The sequence below is a fragment of the Panthera uncia genome (assembly GCF_023721935.1).
Source record: "Panthera uncia isolate 11264 chromosome A1 unlocalized genomic scaffold, Puncia_PCG_1.0 HiC_scaffold_16, whole genome shotgun sequence".
Classification (NCBI taxonomy): Eukaryota; Metazoa; Chordata; class Mammalia; order Carnivora; family Felidae; genus Panthera; species Panthera uncia.
Genome location: NW_026057576.1, coordinates 34,722,692 through 34,739,206, shown reverse-complemented (window position 1 = coordinate 34,739,206; position 16,515 = coordinate 34,722,692). Strand labels below are relative to the sequence as shown.

The window sequence follows — 16,515 nt, the reverse complement described above, 5'->3', positions numbered from 1 at the left end:
TGCTGGAAGATTGCCAAGGGCAGTTTAGGCTGTAGTTGCTTGAGCTTGTGTCTTGCCTGCAGAAATTGGTGTGTTCAAAATCTAACTTGTGACACAGAATGCTATGTGCTGGAATTTCACTATGTGGTGATATGACACAGTGCAAATTTTGGTGCTGTATTGGGCTGCTCTGTACCATTCAAGGATTTACCTTTCTAGATGCCTTTGGATAAGTGCAAAGAAAAGCATTAAGATGAGGAACCTGTGTATTTTAGTATATGTAGCCCTTGTAGGACAGTTGCTTTTGTGAAATTATTTTCTGAATTACCAGAAAGGGGAAATAAGTGACTCAGGCTCTTTATTTATTTATTTTTTTCTCTACAGCCTACTGGATTGTATCCTCCTTCAGGGCAGGTGCCGTGTTTTATAGGTCTTTCTGTGCCAGGTGTAGCATATTGTCTGGTTAGCTTAGATGCTAACTAGATTCAGCTTGGTTAATATTTCTAAAAGAAATGTAAAATGACCTACCTTTTATGCATAACACTAGGACTGCATGTAACAGTTGGGAATGTGCTCTTTTTTTGTTTTTCAGAAGTTAACTTTGCAATATGAAAATCATCCTTTGGACTCATGTTCATTGACAAAACAATTTAGAGAATAGTACAAAAAGTAGTAATCAAATTAATGCAAGAAAACTTAGTGGTGATGTAGTTATTATAAAGAGCTCAAACTTCATCAGTAATTAAAAAAAACTAACATTTTGGGGCACCTGGGTGACTCAGTCAGTAAAGCATCTACCTCTTGAGATTGGCTCAGGTCATGATCTAGTGGTTCGTGGGATCGAGCTCCCCCCCAACCCCATCAGACTCTATACTGAGTGGGAAGTCTGCTTGAGATTCTCTGTCTCTGTCTCTGTCTCTGTCTCTCTCTCTCTCTCTTTCCCCTTCCCCTGCTCACTCTTTCTCTCTCAAACAAACATTAAAAAAACCTTAATTTTCTTTGATTAGCTATTACCCTGTAATTTTTGATGTGGATCTGTTTTTTGTTTTTTGTTTTTTTTTTTTTTTTTGATGTGGATATTTTTTGTGGTTTATGTTTTAGTCTGAATTGGGAGGGCATGGTTTATAATGCTTGTAGTACATCCTACAGCTTAAATTCTACGTGTTAGAAATAATAATAATAAAAAAAACCCCTATTCACTCAATCTCTATTATACACTTCAGAGAGCAACTTTAGGACCTAAAGGGGGAAACTCCCTCACAAAATAGACATTCTTGTTCGTGTTAGTCAGTTTACAGAAATTACAATCCCTTGCTCTCAGCTCCTGAGAGCTCATTCACCTGAACTTTAAAAAAAAAATTTTTTTTTAATGTTTATTTTTGAGAGAGGCAGAGACAGAATGCGAGTGGGTTAGGGGCAGAGAGAGAGGGAGACACAGAATCCGAAGCAGGCTCCAGGCTCTGAGCTGTCAGCACAGAGCCCGATGTGGAGCTGAAGTCCGACGCCCAACTGACCAAGCCACTCAGGAGCCCCGTCATCCACCTGAACTTTTAAGATAGCATTTTGTTGTTGGTGTTATAATACTTAATAATCATCCACTTGGAATTATGCTCATTTTTCTTGTTCACATTTCATTTTTAAATATCTGTGCTTCAGAAACTGCTTCATTTCCACGTCAAGCCCTCCTCCCTCGAGCTGATACCAGCAGCTGTCCTGTTGTTTCGGGGGGTGGGCACTGAGAAAAGGGATGGGGAATCAGTCTGGGTTTTGGAGTCATCGTGACCAAGGTTCCATTTCCAGCCCGGCCACATTTCACTCTGGCAAATCACTTCTGTAACTCCTAATTTTCTGATCTCCAAGATGGGGATAGTGGCTAATTATCCCCATAATTACAACCCCTGAGGGTGTATTGATAATTTTGAAGAGTGCTCAATCAGTGGTGGTAGTAATGATGGGGTGGGCTGTATTATATGGGGTTCTTAGGGAGTCCTGGTTTCTCAGTTAAAGCCTTTTTTTTTTTTTTTTTTTTTGGCTTAATGAAACAGAACCCCATGCAATGTCTAGCTTGGAATTGGAAAGGGCAGTTGTAAAGATACAGAGGGGTATATTCTTGGGTGAAGCACTGTAAGTGTAGCTGGTCCTCACAAGGATTTGAACCCTAGGACTGAAAGCTGGCAGCTTCTCTCATTCTCTCTTTCCTGGAGTCATACAGCTTTAGTTTGCTTCTCACTAGGCATTTGTTCCATGTTGTATCTCTGCAGGGCACGACTTCTGCTGCTTTGGTCTCCACACAGCCAGGCTCAGAGCCTCACAATTCCAGGTATACATGCTCTTGGCTCATGCAGGGACAGATCCTCATTCTCACGTCTGAATCCCCAATCCAGTTTTCTCATAGAGTGAGGATTTGATTGGCTCTGCCTGGATTTAAGTGTTGAGCTCTGCTCACATCTGTGGTCAGGGCCGGCTCACAAAGAACAATGTCTACTCCTGCGACATAGAGAAGGGATGCTGTGCATGAGGCAGAGAAACCCACAAGTATCTACCGTATCTACACCTGTGTGTCTTTGGAGACTCCTTGATGATAGTCTTGGCACCAGAAGACTGAGCTCAGAAGAGTTTGCCCAAGTTAGTGGTTTTTAACCCTGGTTGCACATTAAAGTCACCTGGGGGAGCTTTACAGCTACTTACCACAGACCCTGCCTTTGGGTATTCTGATTCAGTTGGTTTGGAATATCACTCAGGAAAAGAAAACAAAAACGCTTGAGGTGATTCTCTTCAGGTGATTGTCTTTTTTAGTAGGGTTGAAAATAACTGACCTAAAATGTTTCCTGTACTAGGTCTAGAGGTTCAAAGATGAGAGGAAAAAGGTCCCTCCATGTTAAAAAAAAAAAAAAAGAAAGAAAATGAAAGACATGAACACAAACTGCAAACAATGATCATTGACCCAAAGGAATTGTAAACAAAAGAGCTTTGGATGGAGAGAGGTGTGGGCTTGTTGTTTCCTGATGATAATGAAGGGTGACCCACCTTTACTATAGGTTTATCTGTGCCATACCTACTCGGTGTGGCTGCTGACCTCACATCTCATTCATCCCATCTAGCTGTTAGTGTCCTGAGGCCCAGGCAACATGCTGGCTCTGGACATGACATTGGGAAGCTGCCACTGCTTGAGTTCTCAGCCCCAAAGAGAAATGACAACACGTGACAGGCCTCCGCAACTGAAAAGTGAATGGCCCAGTATGACCAACACCGGCAAATAGACCTGCTGGTGAAATGACCGTGATAAAAAATCCCTGCACTCAGGAGCCCGTGCCCAGTTTGGGGAGGGGACACACACACATTTATGTCAGTTATAAATGGATTTAAGTGGATTAGAGGATGATTTCAAGGCCCAGAGGGAGGAGACTATTGGATGTGGCCTTGAGTTGGAATGATGGAGACCTAAACCAAGATGACGCTGGTGGGGTGTTAGTGGGAAGGAAGGGGACTAACATTTATTAAAGGCTCCTCACCACCAGGTATAGCGCATTGTGTATTTGATGTAGCCTTTCAGTGAAGGCTCTTAACAAGCCTAGAAGGACAGATGCTTCCTATTCTCCTGGTACAGATAAGGAAACCAAGGCTTAGGGAGTTGAAGCGCCCAGGGTCACACAGCTGATCAGTATCTGAGCTGGATTACAATCCAGGTGAGTTTGCTTCTAGAATCCTGGCTGTTAGCTTCTGCCTGGATAACGCAAGGCAGTATATGAGTCAGAGGCTGTAGCTATGCTGGTTCCGTGTTGCTTGAGCACTCTAGATGTGCTCCTTCTAGAGGGCTGCTCTTTTTCTCTGAATTCTTTCCTCCGGGTCCACATCGCTATCTCCTTAGTCCACTTTCAGCTCCGCTCCAACGCCACTTTCTCAGGCCTATGCAAGCCCTGGCTCCCCCAACCTGCAAACCCTCCCTCCCGCCTTGCACGGCTTTTCATGTTAGCCTAACAAGTGTTACCTTTTAACACCTTCTGTAACTTACTTATTGTTATTACCGTCTCTTCCTCAATAGAAGGAAAGTTCCTTTAGGACAGGAATCCTTGTTTTCTTAACTAGTGTACCCTCTTGCCAAGAACACAGTAATGTTTAATAAGCATTTGTTGAATGAAAGCCTTAGGAATCCGTTATGCTGAAAGAAAAGTAATTTTTTGCGTTACAAGTTTTACCTGAATCATGGCTGAAGATTTATTTGACCTTAGTCTCTGAACATGCCTATGTTTGCATGTTAATAGCATGTATTTAAGCTTGTATAATTACCAAGTACAGGCTGCCTTTCCTTCCAGTCACCACTGAACACCTCTCTCAGTGTCTTGTATTGTGGTTATCGTCTTGCTGCTTTTTTTTGGCTTTAAGCTTCTAAAGCCAGGGACTGAGTCCTCTTTATGTTCCACGTAATGTCTTGCACATGTTGGCAGTCTAATTGTGCGGTAGGAAAGTTAGGCGTATGAGATTAGGTTTCACTTAAAATCTTAAGTTCTATTTTATTTTGGTATCCTGTCCGCATTTGCATTAAAAAGTTATCAGGTGAGTGGTATTTACCTTAACATTCTCAACATAGCATGAGATCATTTACATTTACAATAAAGAAAAATGATAGATTTCTTTTATCTCTGCCATTAATAAGTGTCATAAAATAGAAAAATAAAGCTAAGTCAATATATTATTGCCACAGAAATTGAATTTGTGTCAAAAGGATTTGTGCTTGTGATGTAGTGATTCGTATATTTTTCTTGGAATTAAGTCTCTAGCAGGTGACAACATCAATAATTCACGAGACCAAGGAGCTTTTTGAAATTGGTTAATTCATATATGTGAATTACAAAACAAATGAATAATGCCCTTAATGTATTCTGACATATTTGAAAATATGCATAAAAAAACTCCTAGCCTAACAAAGTCTGTGTTTATGGCATTAGATTTTTTAGATTTTCTTTTTTTACTACATTATTATTTGAAAAGGAACTTACCTATATTTTCTGCTTGGTGTGAAAAGTACTGTCCATACTACAGTAAAAAGCTTTTCTCATCATAAAATAAATAAGCCTATTCTAGACAACTGGGAAAATACAGGAAAATGTGGGGGGGAAAATTGCTCCAAACCCCACAATCCGGTTATATTAAAATAAAAATGGTTCCTGACTTATATTTTTCTATAAGAATGTTAATGGAATTATATCACATGCAATTCTGTTTTTATCTATCTATCTATCTATCTATCTATTTATCTATTTAGAGTGAGAGCAGGGAGGGTCAAAGGGAGAGAGAATCCAAAGCAGGCTCTGTGCTGTTAGTGTGGAGCCTGTTGGGGAGCTTGAACCCACGAACCGTGAGATCTTGACCTGAACTGAAACCAAGAGTCAGGTGCTCAACCAACTAAGTCACCCAGGTGCCCCACAGATAGGCCATTTTAAATTCGACTTTTGTTTTTCATGTAACATTGTATTGTAAGCATTTTCACATGTCATTATAGTCCGTATGGCAGGACTCTAGTTATTTAGTCTTTCCCAGATTCTGGGAAGTTTTAGGTTGATTATGATTTTAGCTATTTAAGATAAACTCTGTAGGTAAGTGTGTATAAACCTCTGGTTTTATTTCCTAACTCTAGATTCTAGATGTAATTAATTTAGCAATAAAACCTAGTAATTCTAGTTTAAGTAATGTGAACATAGGGTTTGTGTCACCAAATTGTTCTCTAAAAAGGTTCAACCAAATTTAATTTCCTTGTGGTGATACCAGAATGTAAAACAAAATCCTCCTTGCAAGGTGGTGTATTAGCTCCAGGAATATTCACTCTACATTTGTGTCTTGGACAAGACCTCTAGGAGACTGAATCATGCTCAGAAATAGCCCAGTAGTTTGAATAAGCTTCAAGGTAATTCTGGAAGCTCTGGGACCATTTTTACTCTTCCTACAGTGAATATTTGAAATACTTTCTAGCCTTCTCCAGATGATGAAAAAGGTCTTGAATTCTGGTGTCCTAGGACTAAATCTACTTGTAGAGAGGTTCAGGTATTTGAATTGTTTGCTCCTGGACCCGCTGCAGAGGAGGTTTTGAGCTGGTAGTAGAGGTGACAAGAACTTGAACAGCTGAAGAAAACATCTTAAAATAGGTATTAAAGCTCTTTTACTAGAATTAGCCATTCTGGTTTCCCTTTAATTTTACCTCCATGTTGAAGGAATTTATTGAAGGAAATTATTGAAGGAAAAAGAACATTGGAGTTCTGTTAGAATAAAAAAAAAGGTTAGGTGCCCTGCCCCTGTGATGTGTCCTCTAGGAGAGAGGGCCAGGTAACAATTTAATTGGTTTTTCTAGAGAGGTGGTGGTTTTCTAGCAGTTCTGTTGCTGTCTTTTGATCCTTTTTGAAAACTTGTCTTAGAAATGATTTTTTTTCACTTCTGTGGATGGTTGAATGATGTCTCCTCCTGAAAGCTAATGTTCCTCTGTGATTCTGCTTTCCCAAAGAAGGAATTATGGAGAAGGGAGGTTGGAATCTTGGGTGGATGAGAGAAGCCTGGGACAATGGCCAGGTGTGTGTCTTTCTAGGTAGGCAGGGTTATGGTTTTGAATAGATGAACAGATTAAAAGAAGCTGGAGAGCTCCTACTCATTCTCACCTGTTCCTAACATCTCTCACTTGTCTCCACCTTAGTCTAAAAATATGACCACATGAAGAGCCAGTCAAAAGCTTTTCTTGACATTATCAAAGAGCCAGCTCTACCCTTGTCCTCGGTGCTATGAAGCTTCAGTATTATTTTTGGAGCCCTTGCATGTTGTCACATCTAGGTATGTTGTGTAGTCGCCTGGGAAATGAACCTTAGGCTCTGTAGGTGTGGTTGGTGTCATGGTTAGTAATAATGCTTTACATTTCTGCGGTCTTTACAATTGGCATTGACGTTAAAACAAACAAAGGTGTGTGGACCAGAAATGCTGTTAGGATAAAGTAGGTGTTGGTGGGAAGGAAGAATCTGGAATTTGAAACAGGTGTGAGCAATGCTTTACCATAACCTTATCTGCATCTTATGATTAAAAGAAGACTAATCCTTTTTTCCTTTTGGGTCTAACTTTGTTGTGTCTTATTTTGACAAGCAGATAGTGTCATGTCATGGTTGATCTAACGAGCAAGCTTTGATACTTCACTAAATCTCTGCTTATGAGGGTGAATTATTGTAGCTTTAGAGATAAACTAAGCCTTTGTTTTTTAAAAATTTTTTTTAAACTAAGCCTTTGAATAAATGATGTAATAATTCATCCTGCACACCATGGAGTGTTGAATTCTCTTACAGCAGTAGTAATTGGTGCCTGTCACTACATGGCAGTAAAACCTGTCCCAATTGTACCAGCTTAGGGTTTCTCACTTTGAAAATTTCTTGTACTTCTTAGCTGTACCCTTCATTTAGCTTGTTTCAGGGACACCGGTTTTAAAGTGAGCTGCATGTCCCGAGATTCGAATGGGTGCAGGCTGAGGAAGTGTTTCATGGCTGGTGGGGTGTGGAGTAGGGTTTCTCACATGGTCCTGGGAGGGCTACAGCATTGCCCTCGGGCCCCTTACGCGTGTGGGTTCCTAAGCCCCACCGTAGACCTGCTGAATCAGAATCTTGAGAAGCTGAGACCTTGTCATCTTTTATAAAGAAAATCTTGGTGTGTTTCTAGTGCACACTAACAAGCTGGAAACTAGGTGGCTTAGAGGGTCTAGTTTATGAAAATTGGGTCTGAGTCAAGTGCATTCAGAGGCTTTGCTCTTAGAGGTGTTCTTCTTGTTAGTGGCTACTCATAATGACCTAGTTAAAGGATGTAAATTAAATTAGATTGCAACAGCTAAAAATTATTTTTAAAGATTAGCATGTACTTGGCTTTGACGGTGATTAGTGCTTGTTAACTTGACAGTTGGTGGTGGCTGTACCTAATGACATTAATGGACAGATCCTTTGCTCCCAGCTAGTTCCGATGTGCTAACCAATGAAAATATAAAATTTGCTAAAAGTCTCAAGCTACAGCTTGGAACCTTTTTTAAACTGTATGTGGACCTTGGGTTTGTATGTTGTTTTGTATTACACAGTTGATCTGGTGTCTTTGTTGCTTCCTTGTAAACTAAGTTGGTTGGGGGAAGGACCATTCCTTCATACCCCTTGATATTTACAGCATTTCACAGAGTGCTTTGAAAGCTCTAGATCTATTTTTTGGCAGCATGTAGGGTCTTCAATAAAGGTTTTGATGCCTTGCTTAAATGTGAATACAGCAACCTACGTTCTGTGTTTCTACCTTTTTTTTTTCTTCAAAAGAACATAGGATCCAAAAAAAAAAAACTATAAAGACTTTTTCTTTTCAATTCCAGAGTGATCCTCTTGACCATTCATCTTAGGAACTGTCATTAGCAGAAAACATTGTTGCCTATCTATATGAGCTGTTCCTTACTTTTTAGGGAGAAAATAGAATTGAACAATGTAGGAAGAAAAATGAGGTTTTTGTCTTGGGAAGGGAGCTCTGATGCGCTTTAATACCACACCTTAACCAATTACTAATGGTTCTGTGTCTAGAACTATTTTGGTATTATCACCAGTTTGATTTTATCCATGCTGCAAAGCATTAACAATACCTATACAATCATTGACCAGATGCTGTGACTAAAGGTCACAAAGTCACAAAATCACATTAGGTATGAATGTTTTAATATGTCTGAGACGGTATGGTTTCAATTTGTGTGTGTGTGTGTGTGTGTGTGTAGGTACAAAAAGAATCCTAAAAGTTGCTATTAGGTTATTTTTAAAGTGTTCCTATTTGCCTCCATTTAATAGTCCATTTTATGTTTCCACTTCCTTCTTGGTATGGATATCTTCAAATGCTACTCTTGAGCCGGATTGATGGGTATAGTTCTTGTTTTCCCCAACCAGAAGAATGAGTAAAGAGCATTGCTGGTAGCTATAAAGCAAATACTGCATTTTTTAAGGGTCACGGCCAACCAGACATATAAATAGTACCTCAAGTAGCAGTATAAAAATAATAACTTTTTATAATAAAGTTCTTTACTGTTTTTGAGTACGGATGTCACCTTGTCGTTTTTTATCTACTATACAAAGGCTGAAACCCCACAGAATTATCTGAGGGTTTTATGTCCATCATTTCCTCTCTCCCTACCCCTTCCACTTTTGAGAAGTGTGCCATCTAAACAGGTAGGGCCTTGACATGACATCCACTTCACAGTAAACTTGAATTAATAATAACTTTCACGCATCCTACAAAAGGGTGCCACTTGCTAATAACTTCACATTGTTAAAATAAGACTTTAGTGTTAATTTCTACTTTAAGTTCTGTTTGAAGTAGACTGGGATTGGGCATTTCAGTTTTTAGGGGAAGTTACTCATGCTTAGATCTATTAAAAAATTTAAATGCTAACAAGTCTTTAGTAGTCTCTTTCAGTTTGTATGCATGCAAACAAATATGTAATTTCTATTTTTTGAAAGCTCAATCTTGAAGTGAAACTTATTCTGGCTTCACTGTTTGGATATAGAAACCAAAATTTTTTGATCCATTTTCTAGCTGTTTACTGTTAGTCACTCCCTGCAGCCCTGTCATGGGTTCTTGACATGGTCCTTGACAAGGGTCCTGCCCTACTGGCTTCTTTGGATCCTGGTGTGGATAGTGGTGAGAATCGATAGGCAAGTGTTTTCCTTACCTTCTTGCCTTTCTCTCTGACTGTTAAACTTCCTGCACTTGGATCCGTTTGAGTTTCTTCCTTTTCCTTGTAAGTTACCTCTGAATTATAATTCTGTAGTAATTCATCACACGTTTTTTTCTTGTGAAAGATTATGTATAATATAGATAGTAACTGAACTTCTATATGTGCCTCCATAGTTTTTAAAGAATTTCACAGATTGAGTCCTTTTAGAAGCTAGATCCTGGCTGCCTGGGTGGCTCAGTCAATTGTGTCCAACTCTTGATTTTGGCTCAGGTCATGATCCCAGGATCGTGAGATCGAGCCCTGTGTTGGGCTGCATGCTGAGGATGGAGGAGCTCGCTTAAGATTCTCTTTCTTGTTCTCTGCCCCTCTACCCTGCTTTCTCTCTCTGTCTCTCTCTCTCAAAAAAAACCCAAAAAACAAAAAACTAGATCCTCAGTGAGGTAGTTCAAGGATATAAAAAAGTTAAGACAAAAAAAAAAAAAAATGGATCTTATGTGTCTTGTTCCTACACAAGGATGACTGTTCTATTCTGAAAGTTATGAGTTCAACTCTAAAAGGCTGTGCAGCTTTAGGCCTTTGATGTTATGCAAAAAATAGTGTTTTTGGCTATTTACATCTCCTGTATTTTGCATCCTGTAACCTACATCCTCTGCTTTTCCTGTATGGTGCTGTACTTTTCATAGCTTTTATGCAGTCTTTAGACCATGAATCTTACTTGGGATCTGCTCATATTTCTCTTAAAATTGTCTATTTTCATTCTCTTGGCATGGCTTTTATAGCATTTTCCTCAGGCAAGTCAAACTGGTATTTGGGAATATTTCATTGGTGTAGGAAGGTGTTTTCTCTTGACTGTGGTGTACTTTTCTGAATAGGATTTCAGCTGGAACCTTTCTCTTTGGCCTTATTTTTTAAGCATTAGGCTACCCAGGATGCTATTGTGTTGGTAGTTGACTGCATTCCTCTTGTCTTGTGAGAGGAACTCAAAATGACCCCTTTCAGGTGAGATGTGCCTTGTGATTCGGGTGGTATCTCTGAAGAATAGAGATGTGGTTAACCACATTCAGTGGGTGGGAAATCTCTGTTGACAGGAAATTGGCAGGAAAGCACACATGTAGCAGGCAGTTAGAGGGAACAGTATCCTACCCAGCCTTTCCACGGCTGCTTTTTCTGCTAACTTGAGAGCCATGTGGACTGGAGTTTAATTCTAGTAATGGTCTCTGGGATGAGACTGTGGCTCCCAGTGCCTCAGAAATTTTATAGTTCTGCCCAGGATTACTCCCACTCTTAAGGACTTGTGTGCTTGCTTGTTATTTTCAGGGGCCAAAGGTAATACTAAAGGGAAATTCTAACCCAGAATTAAACACTAAATCTATTAATTCATTCCCATCCCTTCCTTCTTCCCAGTGTAACAAGGAATTTAGGCTAGAGCCTGGTGGTGTGGCTAGTAGTATGGTCAGTTATTCAGCTTTGTTATACACAAAGCTGATTTTGGGCCCCTCCCATTAGTGTATCCTCTGCCCTTGGAAGGAATGTCTTAGTCAAAGAGAAGAGAATCTGGGATAGTGATTTGCTCTGTACCCCTTTTTAATCTGGATCCTCACTGAGATAGACTGATGAGCATACAGGTGTATTCCAGTATACAAACATGAATGACAAATTTCATTGTGTCAACGTTGAATTTAACTAGTGCCACTCAGGCTGTTATATGATGAATGCTAACACGTGTTTTTCTGTACTTCCAAAATCTGATCTATTTAGGAATGCACTTGACCCTTTCTCTGCCCTTTTAAAAGGTCCACTGCTACCGAATAAGATGAGGGAGAATTGAAAATGGATTCTAGCTACTTGAATACAAAATCTTGCCTGACTCCGGAATTTAGAAAACTTAGATTTTTGGTCTCCCCCCACCCCCCCCGCCCCCCGCAACCTAACTGCTTTTTCTTTTGAACCACTTTGTAAGAAACTAATTTATTCACTTTCTAAAGTGGCCTTATGTTTGTCTAGCAGGGAAATCAGCAAAAGGGTTCTCAAAGAAGCTAGCAATGAAATTGAAAAGTGTCTACTGTCACCGCTGGTGATAAATCAAACTGATGTTAGAGATGCAAATAGTCATTCCAGTACTCTCCTCGTTACTAGAATTGTTTAAGTTAATTAAGCCAGCAAAGTACTTCATTATCTACTATGCTGCATGCTAATGGTACATTTAAAGTTTCACTGTCTTATGATTCAGATTTTTTTTTTCACATTTAAGTCTCCATATCCATTGTGTTCTAAGTCCATATACTTGATGGTAACTAATACTGTTTTTCAGGAAAATGGATTTATTGTGCCACAGTTAAGTTTCTACTTTGTGAGGTCTGCAAGTCTAAGAAATCTTAGGAAATGTTTGAAACTACCACATTCAGGGTACCTTTTGTCCATCTTCTTGAGAAAGTGATTAAAATGCTGTATAATTCATTTTTATTGGACTGTCAGTAGTTTAATTACATTCAACTTAGCATTGTAGAATTTTTAAACGTATTCTATTAACTAAAATAAAAGCTGTTATAAATTACTGATATGATTGGTTTCTTTCATTTTGCAGCATTTAAATATTAGGACACTGACGGATGATATGGTAAGGTTATACTCAACACTTCTTTTGTTGTGAATCTTAACTAACCATGTAATGTTGATGGCGTGCTGGGCTAACACCTTTGAAACTGCTAAAAATCTGCATGTTTTGGAAACCAACTGTTTTTTTATAGTGCTAAAATAAGAGGCAGAATTGGTAAAATGCATGACAGTTTTTGCTTTTAAATAGTAAAAGGAACTAGTAACTCGTTGATGGGCTAATTTAAAAAAATTGTTTAATTACAAATTGTTAGTCAACTTTGAATCATTCAAATCCGTCTCATTCTTTGGGGATGAATTGCACACTTAAAAAGGAGGTAAAAAAAAAAATAACACCTAAAGACATTCAGCTTTTCTGAAATATGTAGTTGCTACAAAGTAAACCAGACTAAAATGTGATGCGTGTATTAAAAAAAATGCTCAAAAATGGGGGAACCAGGCATGCTTTCCTATTTGTTCTGCATGTTGAAAACAATAGGCTTGCTTATAAGAAATTAACACTTTATAGCACCATTACAGATTGTTGTATATTCGAGTACATATTTCTGAGAAATAGATTTTTGAATGTAACTCTTGGCTAACGGTAAGGGAATAACAACAGTAGTAAGGCTGAAATAAACAATAATGTGAAAAAAAAATATGTAAGCATGATAGGACAAAGCACAGTGCTGTATTGATCTGGTTCTGAATTCAAATTCACCTTACATGTAATATGAAACAGAATGTGTAGAACATGGTAAACACTTAAAAAATGTCTAGCGCACCCATTATTCAACGTACCATCTTGGGTACTTGGGTAAAGTGGACAGGCAAAGAGAAATGAGATCTAGATCGTGACATGCAGGATGGAAAAATTCAATTAGAATGTTCTGTTTTATTCCTCTGGATAATATCTAAAACAAGGGTTGTTCATGTAAGCTTTCCTGGATAAGATTTTTCAGATAATGGTATTTAGAAAATTGTAGTGATACGGAACACTTACACAGAGAACATGTTATTTCTTATCATGCAAGGTAGAGTTGACTTCCTCTTAGCACTCAGTTGCACTGAGGGTCCACTACGTTAAGTACATGGTTTGCCCAAGTATGTACAGCTGGAAAGTTGGGTGTCTGTGGCTTGAATCTTGTTCCACAAAGCTCCAAACCCAAACATGTACTATGCTAACTCAGCCTTCAAATGCCTTCTTATGACTGATAATAAAACCATCTGTAATTTTTATGTTTGAACATCTATAAGAATATACAATGGTAGATTTAGAATAGCCTTATTAAAATATAGTTCATATAGCCTACAATTTACCCATCTAAAATGTACAACTGAATGGTTTTTAGTATGTTCAGAGTTGTACAGCCATTGCCACAATCAATTTTAGAACATTTCCATCATCCAAAGGGAAACCTCCTACTTAAAAGCAGTCACTCACCATTTACCCCCAACTCCACCAGACTTAGGGAATGGCTAGTCTACTTGGTCCATAGATGTCCACTTCTGGATATTTCCTATGAATGGAGTCCTGTGATAAATGGTCTTTTGTGACTGAATTTTTTCATTTTGCATAATGGCTTCAAGGTCTGTGTTGTAGCTTGTATCACTACTTGGTTCCTTTCTATTGCTGAATGCTATTCTGGGACCTTTGAGATTTGTTCATATTTTATGGGCACTACACATCTTTTTCTTCCTTCTTTCTTTCTTTTTTCTTTTTTTATTTAAAAAAATTTTTTTAATGTTTATTTATTATTGAGAGAGAGAGAGACAGAGACAGAGCATGAGCAGGGGAGGGGCAGAGAGGGGAGGAGACACAGAATCCGAAGAAGGCTCCAGGCTCTGAGCTATCAGCACAGAGCCTGACACGGGGCTCAAACTCACAAACTGTGAGATCAGGACCTGAGCCAAAGTTGGTAGCTCAACCAACTGAGCCACCCAGGCACCCCTCTTCCTCTTCATTGAGCTACTGATCTTTGCTTCGTTATGATTGACGTTGCACATTGTCACCCACAGTCTCTACCCTAAGTTCTAGAAACAGAGTCCTGCTACACTTTGGCTTCACCAAGTCATTCTAGAAGCTATCTTGCTCTGATCTTACATTAACAAAAGGATTCCTTCCAGTGAAGACTTCAGTCTTTTCTCTCCATCCTGCCTCCATTCCTCCTCTCCCCTATTCCTTGTAATTGGGTGGGGTAAGGTCAGAACTTTTTGGGAGTTACCATACTGCCTTGTGTGGTATTTTTATCAAAGCAGTATATCATTGTAGGACTTTCTCACCAGTTTAAACATCTTCAAGGAAGAGACAGCATGTTGGTATGTTGTCTAGTATTATGTTAAGCATTTTTATAAATTTTTTGTTGAAGGAATGAAGAGTGAATCATCACTTTTGATTACTTGCCTTTGGATCTGGGGATGGCTTGGTCCTGGTCAGGCTTCCCAGAGATGGACCCTTGCCTTTGCACAGAGTAAAAGAGTTTTATATTAAAAAAAAAGGGGGGGGGGCTTTGACAAGGACCTGCTGTTAGTCTTTGTGACCACCTGCCTGGATCACTGACCATTGCCTTGCCTCTGCCTTTACCTTAGAGGGACGTATGACTGTTCTAGATTCCTCCTTGACCTTTTCCCTTTTGATTAACTGAACTACAGTCTCCCCAGCTCTCCCTGATCGCTTCTGATCTTGTGCTCTAGCCTGGCTCTTGAGTAGGCTAGGGCTTAAGACCAGGGAGGGATCAAGCAGGCAATCTAGTTCAGGCAGCTGGGTCCATTGCTGTGGAGCTTAGAGAAAAAGCCTGGCTATTTTGAACAAGATACACTGAAAAGTAAACCTAACTCATTGATTGACGCACCATGGAAAGAGCATTGGATTAGGAATCGGAAGACTCTTGTTGAAAGACAGAACCTCACCTCTTCTTAGCTCTTTGACCTTGGCAAATCAATTATCTGATTGTTCACTTACTTGTAAAGCAGGACTAATTATACCTTTTCTACTTTCCTCATAGAGTTTTGGTGAGTTTCATTGAAGTGTGTTGAACTGCTGCATTCATTTCTGTTCCTTGTTAACCCCTCTTAAAAATATGTCCCAGTGCACAGACAGCAGGGGTGACGTGACAGGTTTGCGGTTGAGCCTTACAGGCTATGTCACAGATTGATGCAGAGCTTTGAGGGAGGAAAGCGTAGCTGTATGTTTCGGGGGCTCTATAAATGATTTTTGGTGAGTTAGAGCTCAGAGAAGCATTGGCCACTGATGATTTGATGTGTGTTAGCAATATGTTTTCTAATTAAAGGTTGCTACCCCGACAACATGTGTATGGTATGTGTGTTTTCAGTTCAGAGCTTCTTAATGTGAGAATAGCTTTTTTTTTTTTTTTTTTGGCAGAACTTGAGAGAAGACGCCATAACAATGGCGTCTGCTGCAGTCACAGATCTGAATAACAGTATTTTAGAAACATGCAACATTCTGGGAAGCATTAGTGTTAAACACCCATCCCTTTAAATTGCTTGTTAAAGGCCTACGGAAGTACTTCACGTTTCAAGGTTATTTTCTGAGTTACAATCAGAATTTCATAGGACGCTGTCTGGTTGAAGGAAGTATTGCTCTAGTGTTGAGACAGAGTTCATATACTTTAAACAGTGTTCATTCTACAAATACCTGAGCATTCATGCCATGTAAAGTGTGGTCCGAGGTGAAAAAGTCACTTAGTTTACAACCATCCATTGTCTGTACCTGGGTTGAAAAGAACGCTTTCTTTTGTAGAGGCAAAAATGTTGAGACAAGAGCAGCGAAGGGAGGCTGGTTGGAATAGGTCAACAGGAAGAAATTGAATATGGTTGACACAATACTGAATTCTCCATGACCATGTCCACGGAGTGTTTTTGTGGTTTAGAAGTTGTTTTTGACTTGGTTATTGTCTCCCTTGTCCCTCAGAACCTTTTGTCTCAAGTGCGGTGCTCCTACTGATCCTCTCTGTCTACTCTTTTCTCCCCCTGGTAGCCAATATTACTGTTGTAATCTCTGGTTTAGCCTACAGCAAGGATTTTCAGACTTTCTTGACTATAGGACCCAGCATATATACTAAGTATGTTTCATTTTGTAGCCCAGCTCACATACACATACAAATTCTCTCTCCGTTGAAACTGTTTTATGACTAATATTTAATGTTTCTAAGCTCAATGAACTCTCATCTTTTCCTTTCCACCCCTTTCTATTGCTTTTTACTCCTCTCCTTTCCATT

General features: G+C 39.3%; 1 protein-coding gene across 3 annotated transcripts in view; it reads left to right on the top strand.

Annotated features, from left to right (window-relative positions):
• DIAPH3 (diaphanous related formin 3) overlaps positions 1-16,515 on the top strand; it is a 522,043-nt gene that overhangs the window by 14,249 nt on the left and 491,279 nt on the right. For 2 of the 3 annotated variants that reach the window (XR_007461112.1, XM_049647034.1), the window contains exon 2: positions 12,270-12,302. The exons of the other annotated variant lie outside the window; for it this stretch is intronic. Coding sequence is in view for 1 of the 2 variants with exons in the window: in XM_049647034.1 (XP_049502991.1) it covers positions 12,270-12,302 (33 nt within the window). In the remaining variant the exon portion in view is untranslated. The remainder of the gene's footprint in view (positions 1-12,269; positions 12,303-16,515) is intronic. 3 annotated transcript variants of the gene reach the window in all.